This window comes from Phyllostomus hastatus, unplaced genomic scaffold (assembly GCF_019186645.2).
Source record: "Phyllostomus hastatus isolate PE091 unplaced genomic scaffold, TTU_PhHast_1.1 phas_contig_5, whole genome shotgun sequence".
Classification (NCBI taxonomy): Eukaryota; Metazoa; Chordata; class Mammalia; order Chiroptera; family Phyllostomidae; genus Phyllostomus; species Phyllostomus hastatus.
The window spans coordinates 6625366-6641316 of NW_025333897.1; the positions used below are offsets into that span (position 1 = coordinate 6625366).

Here is a 15951-nt window from a genome sequence, read left to right on the forward strand (position 1 = left end):
CCTGATGCTGGCCCCAGCACCACCAGGTGTTCAGGTACATAAGCCAGGATGGCTGAGCCAGGAGACAGGGATGTGGCATCCTGTGGAGGCACAGTTGGCTTCTGGTTGCTTTGGGAACTCCACTGCCGCTGGGAGACAAGGCATGAGGGGGTACATCTGGATGGGGCTCCAAAGGGGCTTTCTTCAGGAAGGGGCTGTGGCTTGGGGGCTTCAGACTCTAAGGGAGACTTACCTCGGGTAAGTCCAAATGTTAGGGAAGAATTTCCTTCATGAGGGAGGGCTAAGAGTAAGGCTCCAGGAGGTACTTCCCTAAAGACAAGACTCCACACGTTACTTCTCAAGTGGGGAAGGCAGGTGTGGAAGGGGTGGGTGGTCAACCTCCAGCAGTGGGACCACCCTGTGCTCACCTTGGCAGATGGTGCCCAGAGAAGATGGAGGGCACGGAATCTGGCTGCAGGTAGCACACACCCCAGTGCCACTGGAAGCAGGAAGGTGTGAAGTGCTCATTGCACAGGTGCTGATGACCCATGCACTGCAGCCAGGCCATCCTTCACTGGGAACCTGCCAGGTGGTGGAGTCAATGATATCAGGTCCAACCCTACCCCTCCTTGTGAACACTCACACCCAGAGGTCCTTGGGCTCCAAAGCCCTGTACCCGACCCCCCAGGATCTCTTTGCCTCCTACCTATATATTGCATTTTTCCACTCCACCTTTTAAACTCTCAGCATCAACCTGCCTATTCCACCTCCCCTACCCCTCCCATCTAGCCTCCATCCTCTAGAGCTGAGTTTTTGCCTCCTTCCAGGTCTTCCTGCCCACTTCATGGGGTGGGGAGTGGTTATAGATTAAAAGAGATTTAAGAAACATCAACCCAAATGCAGGATATGGACCTTGCTATGCAACAGATCACTTTGTAAAAAACCATTTTTTAATAATTTTACATATTTACTTTTAGAGAGAGGGGAAGGGAGAGAGAAAGAGAAGTAGAGAAACATCATGTGAGGGAAACATGTATCGACTGCCTCTCACATGCCCACAACTGGGAACCTGGCCTGCAACCCAGGCATGTGTCCTGACTGGGAATCAAACCAAAGACCCTTTGGTTCACAGGCCGGCACTCAGTCCACTGAGCCACACCAGCCAGGGCTAAACAGTTTTTAAACAACAACAAAAACAATCTGATTAAATAATAGGCAAAGAACTAGAATAAACACATCTCCAAAGAAGATATACAAATGGCTAACTAGCATATAAAAAGATGTGCAACATCACTATCAGGACAATGCCCATCAAAACCACCAGATACAACCTCATAACCATTAGAATGGTAACTATTAAAAAAAAAAAAAAACCCAACAACTTCCGGCCAAGATGGAGGCATAGGTAGATACACTTTGCCTGTTCACACAACCAAAAGGACAACAACAAATTTAAAAACAAAAAATAATAAGAACTGCCAGATAATCGAACTGTATGGAAGTCCGACAACCAAAGAGTTAAAGAAACATTCATTCAGACAGGTAGGAGGGGCAGAGATGGGCAGCCGGGGTGGAGAGGACTCGTAGCAAGGCAGTGGCCAGAGAACCAGGCTAGGTGGTGGCTGGTGGAGTGGGTGGTCCTACATTTGCGTACAGATAAACCGGGAGGAACAACTGAGGAGCAAGACAGACCATGAAATCCAGGGCTCCAGTGCAGAGAATAAAGCCTCAAAACCTCTCACTGAAAAAACTTGTGGGGGTTGCAGCAGCAGGAGAAACTCTGAGCCACACAGCAGAGTCCATTGGAGAGACCCACAGGGTCCTAAAACATACATAAAACCACCCACCTGGGAATCAGCACCAGAAGGGCCCAATTTGCTTGTGGGTAGCAGGAGTCGGGGGAGTGACTGAAAGCCAGCTGAGAGCCAAGAAAACTGCATTGTTCCCTCTCAGACCCCTCCCTCACACAGAGCACCACCACACAGGGAGGTGGGTTGCCTCACCCTGGTGAATACCTAAGGTTCCACCCCTTACCAAGTAACAGGCATGCCAAGACCCCCCCCCCCAAAAAAAAGGCCCAAATGAAAGAACAGATCAAAGCTCCAGAAAAAAATACAATTAAGTGACAAAGAGATAGCCACCTATAAGATGCAGGGTTCAAAACACGAGTAATCAGGATGCTCACAGAAATGGTTGAGCATGGTTGCAAAATAGAGGGGAAAGTGAAGGCCATGCAAAGTAAAATAAAGGAAAATGTACAGGGAACCAACAGTGATGGGAAGGAAACCAGGACTCAAACCAATGGTTTGGAGCAGAAGGAAGAAATAAACATTCAACGAGAACAGTATGAAGAAAAAAGAATTTAAAAAAAATGAGGAGAGGCTTAGGAACCTCAGGGACAACTTTAAACATTCCAACATCTGAATCATAGGGGTGCTGGAAGGAGAAGAGGAAGAGCAAGAAATTGAAAATTTATTTGAAAACATAATGGAGAACTTCCCCAATCTGACAAAGGAGATAGGCTTCCAGGAAGCCCAGGAAGCTCAGAGAATCCCAAGAAAGTTTGACCCAAGGAAGCATACAGCAAGGCACATCATAATTACATTACCCAAGATTAAAAAATAAGGAGAGAATCTTAAAAGCAGCGAAAGAAAAAGAGACAATTACCTACAAAGAAGTGCCCAGTAAGACTGTCAGCTGGTTTCTCAAAAGAAACCTTATAGGCAAGAAGGAACTAGAAAGAAGTATTCAAAGTCATGAAAGGAAAGGACCTATGTCCCAGATTACTCTCTGCAGCAAAGCTATCATTTTGAATGGAAGGGCAGATAAAGTGCTTTCCAGATAAGGTCAAATTAGAGGTTGCTATCACCAAACTCTTATTATATGAAATGTTAAAGGGAGTTATCTAAGAAAAAGAAGATCAAAAATACAAACAGCAAAATGACAACAAACTCACAACTATGAACAACTGAACCTAAAAATAACAAAAACAAAAACAAAATAAGCAAACAATTAGAATAAGAACAGATTCATCAAAATAGAGATCAAATGGTGGGTTATCAGCAGGGAAGGGGAGGGGGGAAATGGGAGAAAAGGTACAGGGAATAAGAAGCATAAATGATAGGTACACAATAGACAGTGGGAGGTTAAGAATAGTATGTGAAATGGAGAAGCCAAAGATGTTTCTCTCCCTCTCTCTTCTCTCCCTTCCCCTCTCTCTAAAAAGTAAATTAATTAAATCTTTTTTTTTTTAAGGGAAGGAGAAAGAGGAAGGGAAATATCAATGTGTGGTTACCTCTTGCGCACCCCAACAGGAACCTGGCCTGCAACCCAGGCATGTGTCCTGACTGGGAATTAAACCATGACTCTTTGGTTCGCAGCCCATGCTCAATCCACTGAGCTACACCAGCCAGGCCTAAATTAAATCTTTTTTAAAAACAGAAAATAACAAGCATTTGTAAGGATGTGCAGAAAGTGGAACCCTGTGCACTGTTGTGGGAATGTAAAATGGAACAGCCTTTATGAAATAGTATGGCAGTTCTTCAAATTAAAACTACAGTTACCATAGGATCCATCAATTCCACTTCCTGATATAGACCCAAAAGAATTAAAAGCAGGTTCTCATAGAGATATTTGCACACTCATGTTCATAACAGTGTTATATGCAATAGCCAAAATGTAGAAGAAACTCAAGTATCCATCAACATATGTGTGGATTAGCAAAATGTGGTGTACACATACAATTAAATATTATTCAGCTTTAAAAAGAAAATTGACATAATATGAATGAACCTTGAAGGCATTATGGTAAGTGAAATTAACCAGCTACACACACAAACATACTGTGTGATTCCATTTACATGAAGTATATAGAATAGTTAGATTCATGGAAACAGAAGTAAAAATGGTTGTTGCCAGGGACTGGGGAGAAGCAGAAACTGAGAGCTGTTTAATGGGTACAGAGTTTCAGTTTTGCAAGATAACAAAGTTCAGAAGATCGGTTGCATGACAATTTTAATATACTTACTACTACTGAACTGTACACTTAAAAATGGTTAAGATAGTAAGATTTTATGGTGTGCATATTTTACCATGACTAAAAATTAAAATAAAAAATGTTTTAAATGAACTAAATAAAAGCTTTTTCAGTGGGAGAATGGGGATTATCTGACAAGGCACCCTCTAGAGGTGCCCCTCCCACTTCTGTGTCCTAGTGCCACTTTCCCCCAACATTTGTAAAGTAATACTCTCTGTTTAGACCTGGGCTCAAGGCTGTACACAATAAAGACCTTATTTTCCAGCTTCAATTGCAGTCAGGGGTGGCCACATGATTATGTTCTGGCCACTTTGTCCTGTAGCTGCTGCCAGAAACTGTGAAACATCACACATTTATATCAAGCTGCTAAATTTTGGGATAGTTTGTTCGTAGTGTAACTGTTACACTCAGTCATCCACATCCCACCTTCACAATGTCTTCCATATTTGTGACATTATTTACTGAATATTTTTCTTAAAATTCACCAACTTGAAGCATTAATCAAAGATATCTTTGGCTAACTTTACACAAAGTTGCAAATGGAAAACCAGTATCAATCCCACAAATAGAAGTGAACTGTAAAAACACTGAATACCTTTACTTGCTGAGGCCTGTGAGGCCTGCTCTCTGTTAAAAAGGAAGAGTAAGGAGCCCTAGCCAGGTGGTTCAGCTGGTTGAAGCATTGCATACACCAAAAGTTTGTGGGTTCTGTCCCAGGCAGTGCACACGCCTAGGTTGTGGGGCGCATATGGGATGGAACTGATCAATGTTTCTCATATTGATGTTTCTCTCTCTCTCTCTTTCTCTCTCTCTCTCTCCTCCTCTCCAATCCCCTTCCTCTCTCTGAAGTCGATAAATATATTCTTGAGTAAGGATTTTTTAAAAAAGGAAGAGTAAGGAATGTTAGAGAGTGGGGAACAATACTATTTAGAGGACAGGGTAAATTAACTCAGCCACATGTCCACAAAAGAGTACTATGTAGCTCTAGAACAAACTATGGAGGCACTGTAGGAACTGACATGCAATTGCCAGGCATATAGTGACTAAAGCAAGTTTCCAAATAGAGTATGTCATCTTTTAGTTGCTGTGGTAAGCTGAATAATGGTCTCCAAAAGATGTCTATGTCCCAGGAACCTATGAATTACATTTCATGACAAAAGATGTGATGAAGTTAAGGATCTTGAGATGGGAAAATTATCCCAGATCATCCAGATTGGCCTTAAATGCAATACCACAGATAAAAAAGGAGAAGGTGATGCAGCCATGGAGGCAGAGATTGGAGTAATGTGGCCACAAGCCAAGGAATGCCTATGGACAACAGGAACTGGAAGGAAATGGAACAGATTCTTCTTTAGAGCTTCCAAGGGAATGCAGCACTGTCAACATTTTGATTTTGGCTCAGTAAAACCAATATGGACCATGAGACAAAAATTCCTGTTGCCCTAAGCCAACAAGTTTGTTATAGCAGTCACAGGAAACTAGTATAGTAATAAGGGGGGAAATATGAACATATATTCAGATTTGCTTGTATTTGCATAAAGAAACACTGGGAAGAACAAATGAAAAACTAAAAGAGGCCACCAGTGGGGAGGAGGTGGATGGGATGGACAGAGGTGGGGATGAAAGCAAGACTTTTCAGGCAAAAAGGCAGGGGAAGCGGGGCAGGGTGGCAGCTGGTGAAAGAGGACAGAAGGGCTGACTCAGAGAAGAGATGAGGCACCCCAAGACCAGAACCTCAGGGCCCACAGCCAGGAATTCTGCCTTCTGCAGTCCCTTCAGCCTTGGTCTGGGAACCAAATGCTCTCCACCAGCCTCATTCTGGACACACATAGGAAATTCAGTGTAGCAGCACTTCCCAGCCCCTATTCTGGGGCAAAGACAACTCCACTATCTACTCTCTTCTTTCCTACTAACAAAACTCTAACTTTATTTGAGAACATAATATGCCACGCTAAAACACTGTTTCTGGCATTCCTTTGCAGCTGTGTGATGACAACTAAGTTCTGGCCAATGAATACTTTTGTGTTGTGTGAGATACCTGGGATGGTACCTTAAATGCAAAAAGGTTCTCAAGTGGAATCAGAGCATCTTGAGGGGCAAAAGAGGATAGTGAATACAATTAAAAAAAAAAACTCTTCCTAATTTGGTCTTGTTCTCATTTTCTTTTGTTCCTCTGAATGGCAACCTTTATGATGGGCAATAGCCCTCTCTAAAAATGTACTTTAAATGAACAGCCAGTGTCCTCCTTTTTTTTATAGAATATTTTCATCTTGTTGGTCTTATCTAGAACATGGAGCAACATACACTGCTAGCTCTTCTTTTCTTCTTTACTAACTCAAAATTTCTTCAGGGCTGTTAAATGCCCAGCTAAAAGACTACAATCCTGCCCTGGCTGGTATGGCTCAGTCAATTGAGTGCGGGCCTGCAAACCAAATGGTTACTGGTTCAGTTCCCAGTCATGGCACATGCCTGGGTTGCAGGCCATGTCCCCAGTGGAGGGTGTGCGAGAGGCAACCACACACTGATGTTTCTCTCCCTCTCTTTCTCGTTCCCTTTTCCTCTGGAAACAAATAAAATCTTAAAAACAAACAAACAAACACTACAGTTCCCAGCCTCCTTTGCAATTGGGGCAACCAATGATAACCCAACATTGGGAGAAGTTTCTGAGAAGACTTTGTAAAGAGGGCTGACTTGATTTAGACCTGGGTCCTTTGTGGTCTTCCTCCTTTCCTTTTCTTCCTGCTGGGAACGTTAGGGCATGATGGCTGGGCACTGGCAGCCCTCTTGGATGAAGCTATTTGCTAAGGATGACAGAGCAGAAAGATAGGCCCTTCATCACTGACAGTTGTGGAAGCCTCCACACCAGTGCTAGTCAGCCAACCTCTGTACTTGTTTTATATGAGAAAAATAAACTCTGAAGTAGACTGTATTATTGCTCAAAATATTTGCTGCCCTTCACTACATGAAAATTACACATCTCTACTCCCTTCACCTGAGGCTTGCCATAGACTTGTTTTGGCTAAAGCAGTGAAATGACATGAGCCACTTCTAAATATTCAATTTAGCAGGGTGATGCTCCCCACTATCTCTTTTCCCCCTCCCAGAAGACCAGCAATATTCCATACAGGGGGCGATTCCTTCATCCTGAGTCCTCAATTGAGATAGAATAGGGCCATGAACGACCTGCAAAGAACATAGTATGAGCAAGAAATGAAACTTTCTTGTAATAAGGCATTGAGGCTTTGAGTTGGTTACTGCAACATAACCATGATGCTCCCCTACACACCCCATAATTTGTTTAAGCCATTATTATTTCAGGATTTTGTCACTGCCAACCAGATGAATTTCCTAACTGAGCCCCTACTGCATTAGAGATGACTGCCATTTGTTCCTGAAGGCACCTAAAACAGAACTAATGTTTCCTTTGGCTGCTGGGCAGGCTTTTAAGTTATACCCTGGCAGTCACTTCCCTGGTTATGTTCCATCTTGTTCCTACCTAGCATCCATGCCCTCTCCTGAGTCTCCTTTAGAAACTGCTTCCTCACCCAACCTGCTCCTCACCCAATTCTTAGCTAAGTGGCTTCTGCAAGACTGACTCAGGGATGGACCTTGAGGTGCAAATAGACTAGTCTGTGAGAGGAACAGCCTGGCAGCCACTAGTGGGACTTACACAACACAGACATAACCTGGTTTTTATACTCACCTGGCTGCTAGGTATAATTGTTGTTCTCATTATATATGTGAAACACTTGGAAAAGTGCCTGGCATACAGTAAATTACTGTTGCTGTATGGGAGGCAAGAGTGGAAGCAGGGAGAGCAGCAAGCAGCTACCACACCACAGTGTCTTGGTAAGGGATGATGGCATGGTCCTGGCTGGGTAGCTTGGTTGGTTGGAGTGTCATTCTGATGCACCAAGGTTGTGGGTTTGAGCCCAGGTCAGGGCACATAGAAGGAGTGACCAATGAACGCATAAATAAATGGAACAGCAGGTGGATATTTCTGAGAGAGAGAGAGAGAGAGAGAGAGAGAGAGATGGCTGATGGCTGGCTGGACTACACTGTGACAGAAGTGGTCAGACTGGGAATGTGGACTTTTAAAAATTTCCTACTAGTTTAGTTAGGATTTCTCTATTTGCATTTGTAAAAAAATTGCCAATGTGTTAGAGTTTCTGATGTGATTGTTGCAGGATGGTTATGTGTTTGGGGGGTAGAGTCAAAGGATGGGTTAATAAACAAGATTGGGGGCAATGGTATTAAAGAAAAGAAAGGATTATGGATGATGCCCAGATTGTGTATTTAGTTCTTCAGTTTTGACCCCTTGCTTATCCATGAGCTGTCTGGGCAAGAACAAGATATGTCAGGCTCCTTTGTGTCCAACAGGGTCAGAAAGAGAATAATGTCTCTTCACCCTGCTAATCCCACTTCTAGAGACGGCAAGCTGGACCAGGTGCCAAGCTGGACCAGGTGCAGAGGAAGGCATTTACTTTCGGGCCCCGTCCCCTGCAAGCCCCATCCCACTATTGTGATCACTTGTAGAACCTCACAGAGCGGTTGTCGGCTCCCAGTAGGCCGGCCGTGTTGGAGCAGTTCGGAGCCCGGCAGTACTTGGTCATAGCTGTCCAGCCCCATAGAAGTTTTCCCTGTCTGCGGCCGGAGTTTTGAGGTCTCCGGAAGCCGCCAAATCCCGCCCCGCCCCGCCCGCGCACGCCTCCAGCCTTCTCTGAGGGACTGTAACGCCTCCTCACGTGCCTCGGTAGGGAGGAGAGCGCCTGCGTTCTATTTGCCCAGCCGGGTTACCACAGCTACGCCCTGGTCACAGGGGAAATGCAGTACGTCGGCTCTCAGTCACCTCAACCTTATCACAGGTTCCGGCAGAGATGGAGTCACCGCGTTTCAGAGCCTGTGTCAACCCGTTGGTCTGTTTCGGCTCCACCCTAGGGTACATCCGGGAGACTGCCATTGAGTTGCTAGTTGCTCTGGGGTGGCAGCAGAAAGCGAGATGAGGCGGCTTTGGTCTTGGCCACGTAAAAGTTAAAACCAGTATGTTTCAGAGATTGATGAAAACGCAGATTGGATATAAAACGCCACCATTTCTTGAATCTAGCTGTAGTTCCAACCGGCCAAGCACTCCGCTCCGCCTCTTAGCCCTCATTGGTCAAAAGCGCCGTCCCGCAGCTCTGAGATTGGCCACACCAGCAGCTACCGCATCCAATGGGTGGTGGCGCCAGCTTTCCCGCGGCGGTTCGTTATTTGGTAGCGTCGTGGCGGCGGAGGCGGTTGAAGTGTGAAACGGCCACCTGGCGCCAGTGAGAGCATGGCGGCCTTGGGGCCTGGAGGCTGTGTGCGGAACGACGCAGTCGAGAAGCTGCCAGCTATCATGGCGGGAATTCCAGCGCGGAGGGACCAGTCCTCCCCGCCCCCCGCTCCCACGCTCTGCCTCCGTCGGCGGCCGCGACTCCCTGCGGCGCCTGAGGATGCAGTGCAGAACCGGGTGAGGAGCTGTCTACCCTTCCCTGGCCAGGTCCTTCTCTTAGATCTTTTGTCCCGCCTATCAGCTTTTGGCTTTTAGCGCTCTGGCCCGGTAGCTCCCCTAAGCCCCGCCCCTTTAGCCAGGGCTCCTTCCACTTTCCTGTCTCCTCCACTGTCAGGTACTGCGTGTCATTCCTAACCCTACCTCGCAAACCCTGGCCCCACCCTCAATCCCTGGAGTATTCCTGGGTTCCGCCCTGGTTCAGCTTTCCTGCCTGTGTACCCCTTCAGTCTTTAGACGTCTCTCTGGGCCCTTCCGCTTTTGTTGATCTTTCCCCGGCGCTGTCTTTAGGGTCCTGAGCCTTACCTGCCCCAACTCTCTCTTAGTTCCTGCCTGTCTCCCTCCCTGCGTTCTCTTTCCTTCTCCCTTACCAAGGTGGGATTCTTATTCCTTATCGCCAACTCAAATTATGGAGAGGGTGTGAGTAATTGTAAAATCTCAGCTGCGTAGGGGGAGGGCTCAGGGCTTAGGGCCTGAGACACAGAGACAAAGGAGATGATTTTAGAGTGAGTGGAAGGAATTCCATTACCACAGCAGCTATTTTAAAAATTGTTCTCCAACTCCCTGAGCCCCAAAGTATGTTTTTTATAAAATGGAGATAATAACCATGCCATGGAGTTGCAATGAGATGAAATGAAATTGTGAGTATGACCTGCTTGACACAGAGTCCGACAAAAGGTGGATACATGGTAGCTGCTTGTGGATTCCTTCTGCATTTTGATTATATCACCCACTTCTGACTGGGAGACCCTGGGCAAGTGGCCCCTGTCCACCTCTTTGCCGTACCTCCCTCACCCTCCTTCTGAAAAAGGTTAAGTGAGGATTAAAAAAATATTTTTTAAAAAAGGTTAAGTCTCACTGTCCTGCTGTCTGTTTTCCTGAGCTACCAAGCTCTTTCCCACTTCCTAGCCTTTGCCTTTGGTGAGTCCTTTGTGCTGTTTGCCTCAGTCTACCTGGCTGGCTCCTCATCCCTCAAGTCTTGTCCTGATTGTCTCTACCATAGAGGCCTTGAACTCCAGCCTAAAACAAACATCCACCTTAATCTCCCATCCAGCTCCCTATACTTCATAGCCTTTTATGTTGTATGTTTCTGATAGTGTCTTGTCAGATTCTAAACTTTCTATAATGTAGAGGAATAACGATGGCAATTTCAGAGAAGCAGTATATTAAGGTGGATAAGAGCACAACCTCTGCACCCAGGCTGCCTGGGTGTAAATCTTAAACTATTCTTCCTGTTTTGAACTTTTCTGTACCTCAATTTCCTCATCTGTAAAATGAGGATAATAGTATAAATATTTCCTTATAGAGTATTTGTGAGGATTAAGTGAGCTCACATATCTTAAGCACTTAGAACAACACCTGGTACCTTGCAAATACTCTTATTAGTAACATAATCATACTGTTATGATTGTGTATTTTAGGTTATTGGTATTATTTATTTATTTTCCTTGTTTGGTGGTGCAGAGTCCACCTGGCTTGCAAAAGACCTAGTCTAAAAATGATCAGTTATACTAATGCCCAGTAGTACTGATTGACATATGAAAACATGAGTGCTGTTGCCTGGTTGCTTAGGTTAAAGTCCTGGCACTGCTCTTTGTTGGATAGAAAACCCCTCTGGGCCTCTGTTCCTCGTCTGTAAGATGAAGATGATGTGGAGTGACCAAAGCACAGGGTTATTATTAAATAAGTCAATACAATGATAGGTATTTGAACAGTGCCATCTCCAGGTTAATGCTCAATAAATGTTAGCTATTATTGTCCCATATTTGCCTTGCATTTCTGAGGCTAGGTATTTGCTTGAGAATGTTTTACTTATAATAATTAGAAACTAGCCTGGCCAGAGGTGGCTCATTTGGTTGGGCATCAGCCTGCAAACCCAAAGGTCACCAGTTTGATTCCAGGTCAAGGCACATGCCTGGGTTGTGGGGTTTGGTCCCCAGTCAGTGTGTGTATGGATGGCAGCCGATTGATGTTTCCCATCCACATCAATGTTTCTCTCCCTTTCTTTCTCCCTTCGCCTCTCTCTAAAATAAAAGATTAAGACAAAGAAGAAAATTTAATAATTAGAAACTAGTCTATTCAAAATATGAAAGTATTGCAATTCTGTGAGTCCATACTCTAAACTGTTTGATCAACCGTGATGGAGACTGGTGCATTTAACTTACTTTGCTTAGAGAGTTTTTCAATTTAAATGTGACCGTTCACTTCTTTCTTTACTTGTTGAACTACTAGACTATAAATTTGATAAGGGAATGGAGAGTGTCCACTTTTGCTCACTGCTGTGTCTCCTCCCCTGCAGGGCCCAAAGTCCTGGCTTTGGAGCCAGACTAACTGGGTTTGTATCCCCACCTTGCCACTCTGCTGGTGTGGGACCTTGGACCTCAATGTCCTCATCTGTAAAAGGAGGCTGATAATAGTGCCTTTTTCTTTAGGTTGATGTGGAGTTTCAAGTCTTTTATCCACACAAAATACTTAGAAATTTATTCAAAGGTCACCTTCTCAGTGAGGCCTTCTCCCCTTCCCCTGTGCTTCTAGTTTCCTTCCTTCCTTCCTTCCTTCCTTCCTTCCTTCCTTCCTTCCCCTTCCTTCCTTCCTTCCTTCCTTTCTTCCTCTCAACCAAGGGTATGTTTATTGATTGATTTTAGAGAGAGAGGAAAGGAGAGAGAGAGAGACATTGATGTGAGATCAAAACATTGATTGGTTGCCTACCATATGTGCCCTGCCTGGAGATCCAACCTGCAAACTTTTGGTGTATAGGATGATGCTCCAACCATTTGAGCCATCCACCAGGGCTGCTTTGTTCTTTATTGCTCTTATCATCACCTGGTATCTATTTTGCAATTTTTTTCTGTTTATTTTTTTCTTGGAATGTTCTCTATCCCATGACCACCAGAATGTGAGCTCCAGAAGGGGATGGATTTTTGTCTGTTTTCCTCACCATTCTATGTCCTTCACCAGGCACTGTGTATTTGTCATAAGACTGTTGAGGAAAACAAGGGTTAGCTGGTGGTAGATGACTATAGAAGTTTGGTGAGTGTGTTCAATATAACAGGAACAAAATGAGTTCCTGTTATATGCCACATGGGGCCTGCTAGGGCAGGTACTTTTGACTTGAGCCTTTTCCCTGCAGGTGTCATTGGAGAAGGTGCTTGGCATCACAGCCCAGAACAGCAATGGCCTAACCTGTGATCCCAGCACAGGCCATGTGGCCTACCTAGCAGGGTGAGTGAGTGGCTGGGCCTCAGCTTTTCCATCTGTAGAATGCAGATAATAGAGTGTAGAATGCTGCCTATCTTCGTGGGCTGTGGAGAGAATTCCATGGTACTATGAAAGCCTTATTGTGACTGCAGGTGGGAGGTTGCAGCGATTATGGGAAAGACAGCTTGGATTTGTGTCCCACCTCTACCATGTGCCCCTCTCTGAGCCTCTTCTTCTGTGTCTATAAAACAGAAATAGTGTACTGAAGGACATTCTGCCGCCGTTTATTCCAAAAATACTGACCTAGCCTGATACAGTTCTAGGTTCCAAAGGGAAACGCCCTAATCCTTGCAGGGCAGGGCAGACCCATGGTCATTTCTGATGAACAGTATCTGTTATTGAGTTTCAGGGAAGTAAACAGTTCAAGATAGAGGACAACGGCAGGCTCTTGAATCTGACAGATATAGATTCACATCCCCACTCTGTCCCAGACATACTGGGTAGCCATAGGCAAAGGACTTCCCCTCTCTAGGCTTCAGTTTCCTCCTCTTTAAAAATGGGACTAAGATTCCTGACCTTACCTGGCAGTTGTAAGGATTTAAAGAGATCATACACATAAGAGATCAGGGCCTGGTAGGATAGTTACCCCAGAGGAAGTGTTTGTTTCTATTTAAGAACATGTTTTAATAATAATGTGAAGTGCCCTAGAATTCGTAGCATAGACACCTAGAAAAGGAGGTAAACAGAGAGATTCTTCTGCTCAGAGGGAGCCTTGTTTATCCGTGGGCTCTCTTTTGTTGGGAACGGAATATCCCTGGACCTTAATACTCCCCTCAATTTGGGCACATTTTCTTCTTTCTCCCCAGCTGTGTGGTGGTGATTTTGGACCCCAAGGAGAACAAGCAGCAGCACATTTTTAATGCTTCCAGGTAAGCTGGGGCCTGAGCATGGTAGGGGTGGGACCATGGAAATACTCATGGTTGGATGACTTGCTCATTCACTCACCCATCAGTTCAGCAACATTCAACAAGTTTCTCCTCTGTATTAGGTACTGTCCCAGGTGCTGCGGACACATCAGTGAACAAAAGAGATGAGAATCTCTGCTCTCTGTAGAGCTGACAGTTCAGCAGGGAAGACAGACTAAGCCAATTGGTTAGCAAGCCCACTGTGACCACTGCTATGGGGAAATGATGAGGGATGTGTTAGGGCAAATTTATAGGCACAGAGTAGGGGAGAAGCCATATCAGAGGGCTCTGGAAATGCTTCCCTGAGGCTGACACCTGCAGGAAGTGAGGGGGTAACCTATATGTGAAGGTGAGGGGAGAATGTTACAGGCAGAGGGAACAGCAAAGGCAAAGGCCTGGCATTGGTTAAGATTCTTGGCTTGTTTGAGAAGCAGTCAAGGATCCATGTGCCTGGAATGGAGGAGTGGGTGAGGGGAAGATGAGGGTGGAACAGGCAGAAGCCACATCACATGGACCTTGGGGAGTGGGGGTTGGATACTGATTGCAAAGAGAAGTACTGCAGGGTATTTATAGACTAGGGGTATGCTTTCCACACCCTAGACTTCCAGCACCCTCAATCTCCCTTTCCTCTTTTTCTTTTTACCACAAAATGTACTCCTTTGTCATATGCTATCTAATTTTCTCACTAATGATACTCACTGTCTGTCTGCCTTCTAAAGAGTGAGCTCTCTGAAGGCAGGGACTTTCTCTTAGTGAATTTCTATGTCCCTTTGACCTAGAGCAGTATCTAGCATTTTGCTGGCACTTACTGTTTCATGAATGAATGTGATTTAGAAAGATCCTCCCAGCTTCCAGTTTATTGGGGAAGGCCTTTGGCCCTGGGTAGGCCCAGCCTGGTGCCCAGGGGTCTGCTTTGTAGCTGATTGATCACTGTGTCGTCTGGCAGATGGCATGGAAATGGTCCACTCTCAACCATTGATAGGTCTGGCTTAGGAGGTGGTGTGGCCAGAGTAGAGGTTTTCACCCTGACTGCATTTCAGAGTCACCAGACTGGTCCTCACTCCCAGAGACAGCTTAATCATTGGTCTGTGGTGGGGCCTGGATATTGGCAACCTTAAAACTTTTTATATTGAAATGATTTTAGACTTAAAAATAAGTCTAAACTTCCTTTCACCCAAAACTTCCCAAATATTAACATTTGGGAATGTTATTGTTTACCACATTTGCTTTATCATCCTGTCCATATACATAATAATTTTCTTCTGACTCATTTGAGAGTAAGTTGTAGACATGACATCTTTGTATCTCTAAATACTTTGGCTTGTATTTCCAGAAAAAAAAAAGTGACATGGTCCTTCTACCACAATACATTCAACAATATCAGTAAATTAAAATTGGAACATCACTACCATCTGCTTCTCATTCAGATTTTACTGTTCATCCCAAGAATATTCTTTATAGCAAAAGGATTCTGTCCAGAATCATGCATTGAATATCATTGTCTCTCCATTCGCCCTCAATCTGAAGCAATTTCTCCATCTTTTCTTGACTTTTGTGACCTTGACACTTTTGAGGATTATAGGCCAAGTATTGCAGAATGTGCTAACACTTGGGTTTGCCTGACATTTTCTTATATATAGATTCAGGGTCTGCACCTTTGGCAGGAACACTCAGAAGGTAGTCTGTGTTCTGCTCAGTACATTCTATCAGGAAGTTCATGATCTCTCATGACTGGTGGTGTTCACTTTGAACCCTTGGTAAAGGTGGTGTCTCTCAGGGTTCACTGTGAAGCCTCTTTTCCCTTTTGAGATTAGTGAGTATCTTAGCAGGAGCTACTCTGAAACTTTACAGATATTACCCTGTTCTTCACCAAACTTTTACTCACTAGTAGCATGGCTTTGAAATTTTTAAAAATCTCCCCAGGGAATTCTGACATTCAGCCAGGACTGAGGATCTCTGGCCTAGAGTCCAGGGCTCTGCCCTGTCTGGTTACGTAACCTTGGGGAGGGAACTTCCCTGTGTTGAAGTCTCCTCATCACAAAACTGGCTAGTGAGAATTCTGACTTCATTGAATATATGTGAAGAATCAGTGTACTGATGCCTATATATCATTTGGTGGAGGGTTGGGCACAAAGTCAAGGCACATGACAGTCAGGTTAGGAGTACCTACAGACAATAGAAACCCCACAACAAACATGGTTGAAGCACAAGGGCATGTTCTTCCTGCACATAAGTTTGGAGGT

The 15951-nt window shown here is 44.8% G+C and overlaps 2 protein-coding genes across 2 annotated transcripts in view; one reads left to right on the forward strand and one right to left on the reverse strand.

Annotated features, from left to right (window-relative positions):
* Positions 1–30: 30 nt before the first annotated feature.
* On the reverse strand, positions 31–8628 carry THAP8 (THAP domain containing 8). The gene is given in 5 exon segments (XM_045846653.1): positions 31–128; positions 233–309; positions 408–542; positions 544–561; positions 8546–8628. Coding segments are annotated over 5 exon segments (411 nt in total).
* A 153-nt stretch (positions 8629–8781) lies between these two features.
* LOC123823631 (WD repeat-containing protein 62-like) overlaps positions 8782–15951 on the forward strand; it is a 41908-nt gene continuing 34738 nt past the window's right edge. The window contains 3 exon segments of the mRNA XM_045846549.1: positions 8782–9506; positions 12676–12767; positions 13610–13672. Coding sequence (XP_045702505.1) covers positions 9330–9506; positions 12676–12767; positions 13610–13672 — 332 coding nt within the window. The 5' untranslated portion in view covers positions 8782–9329.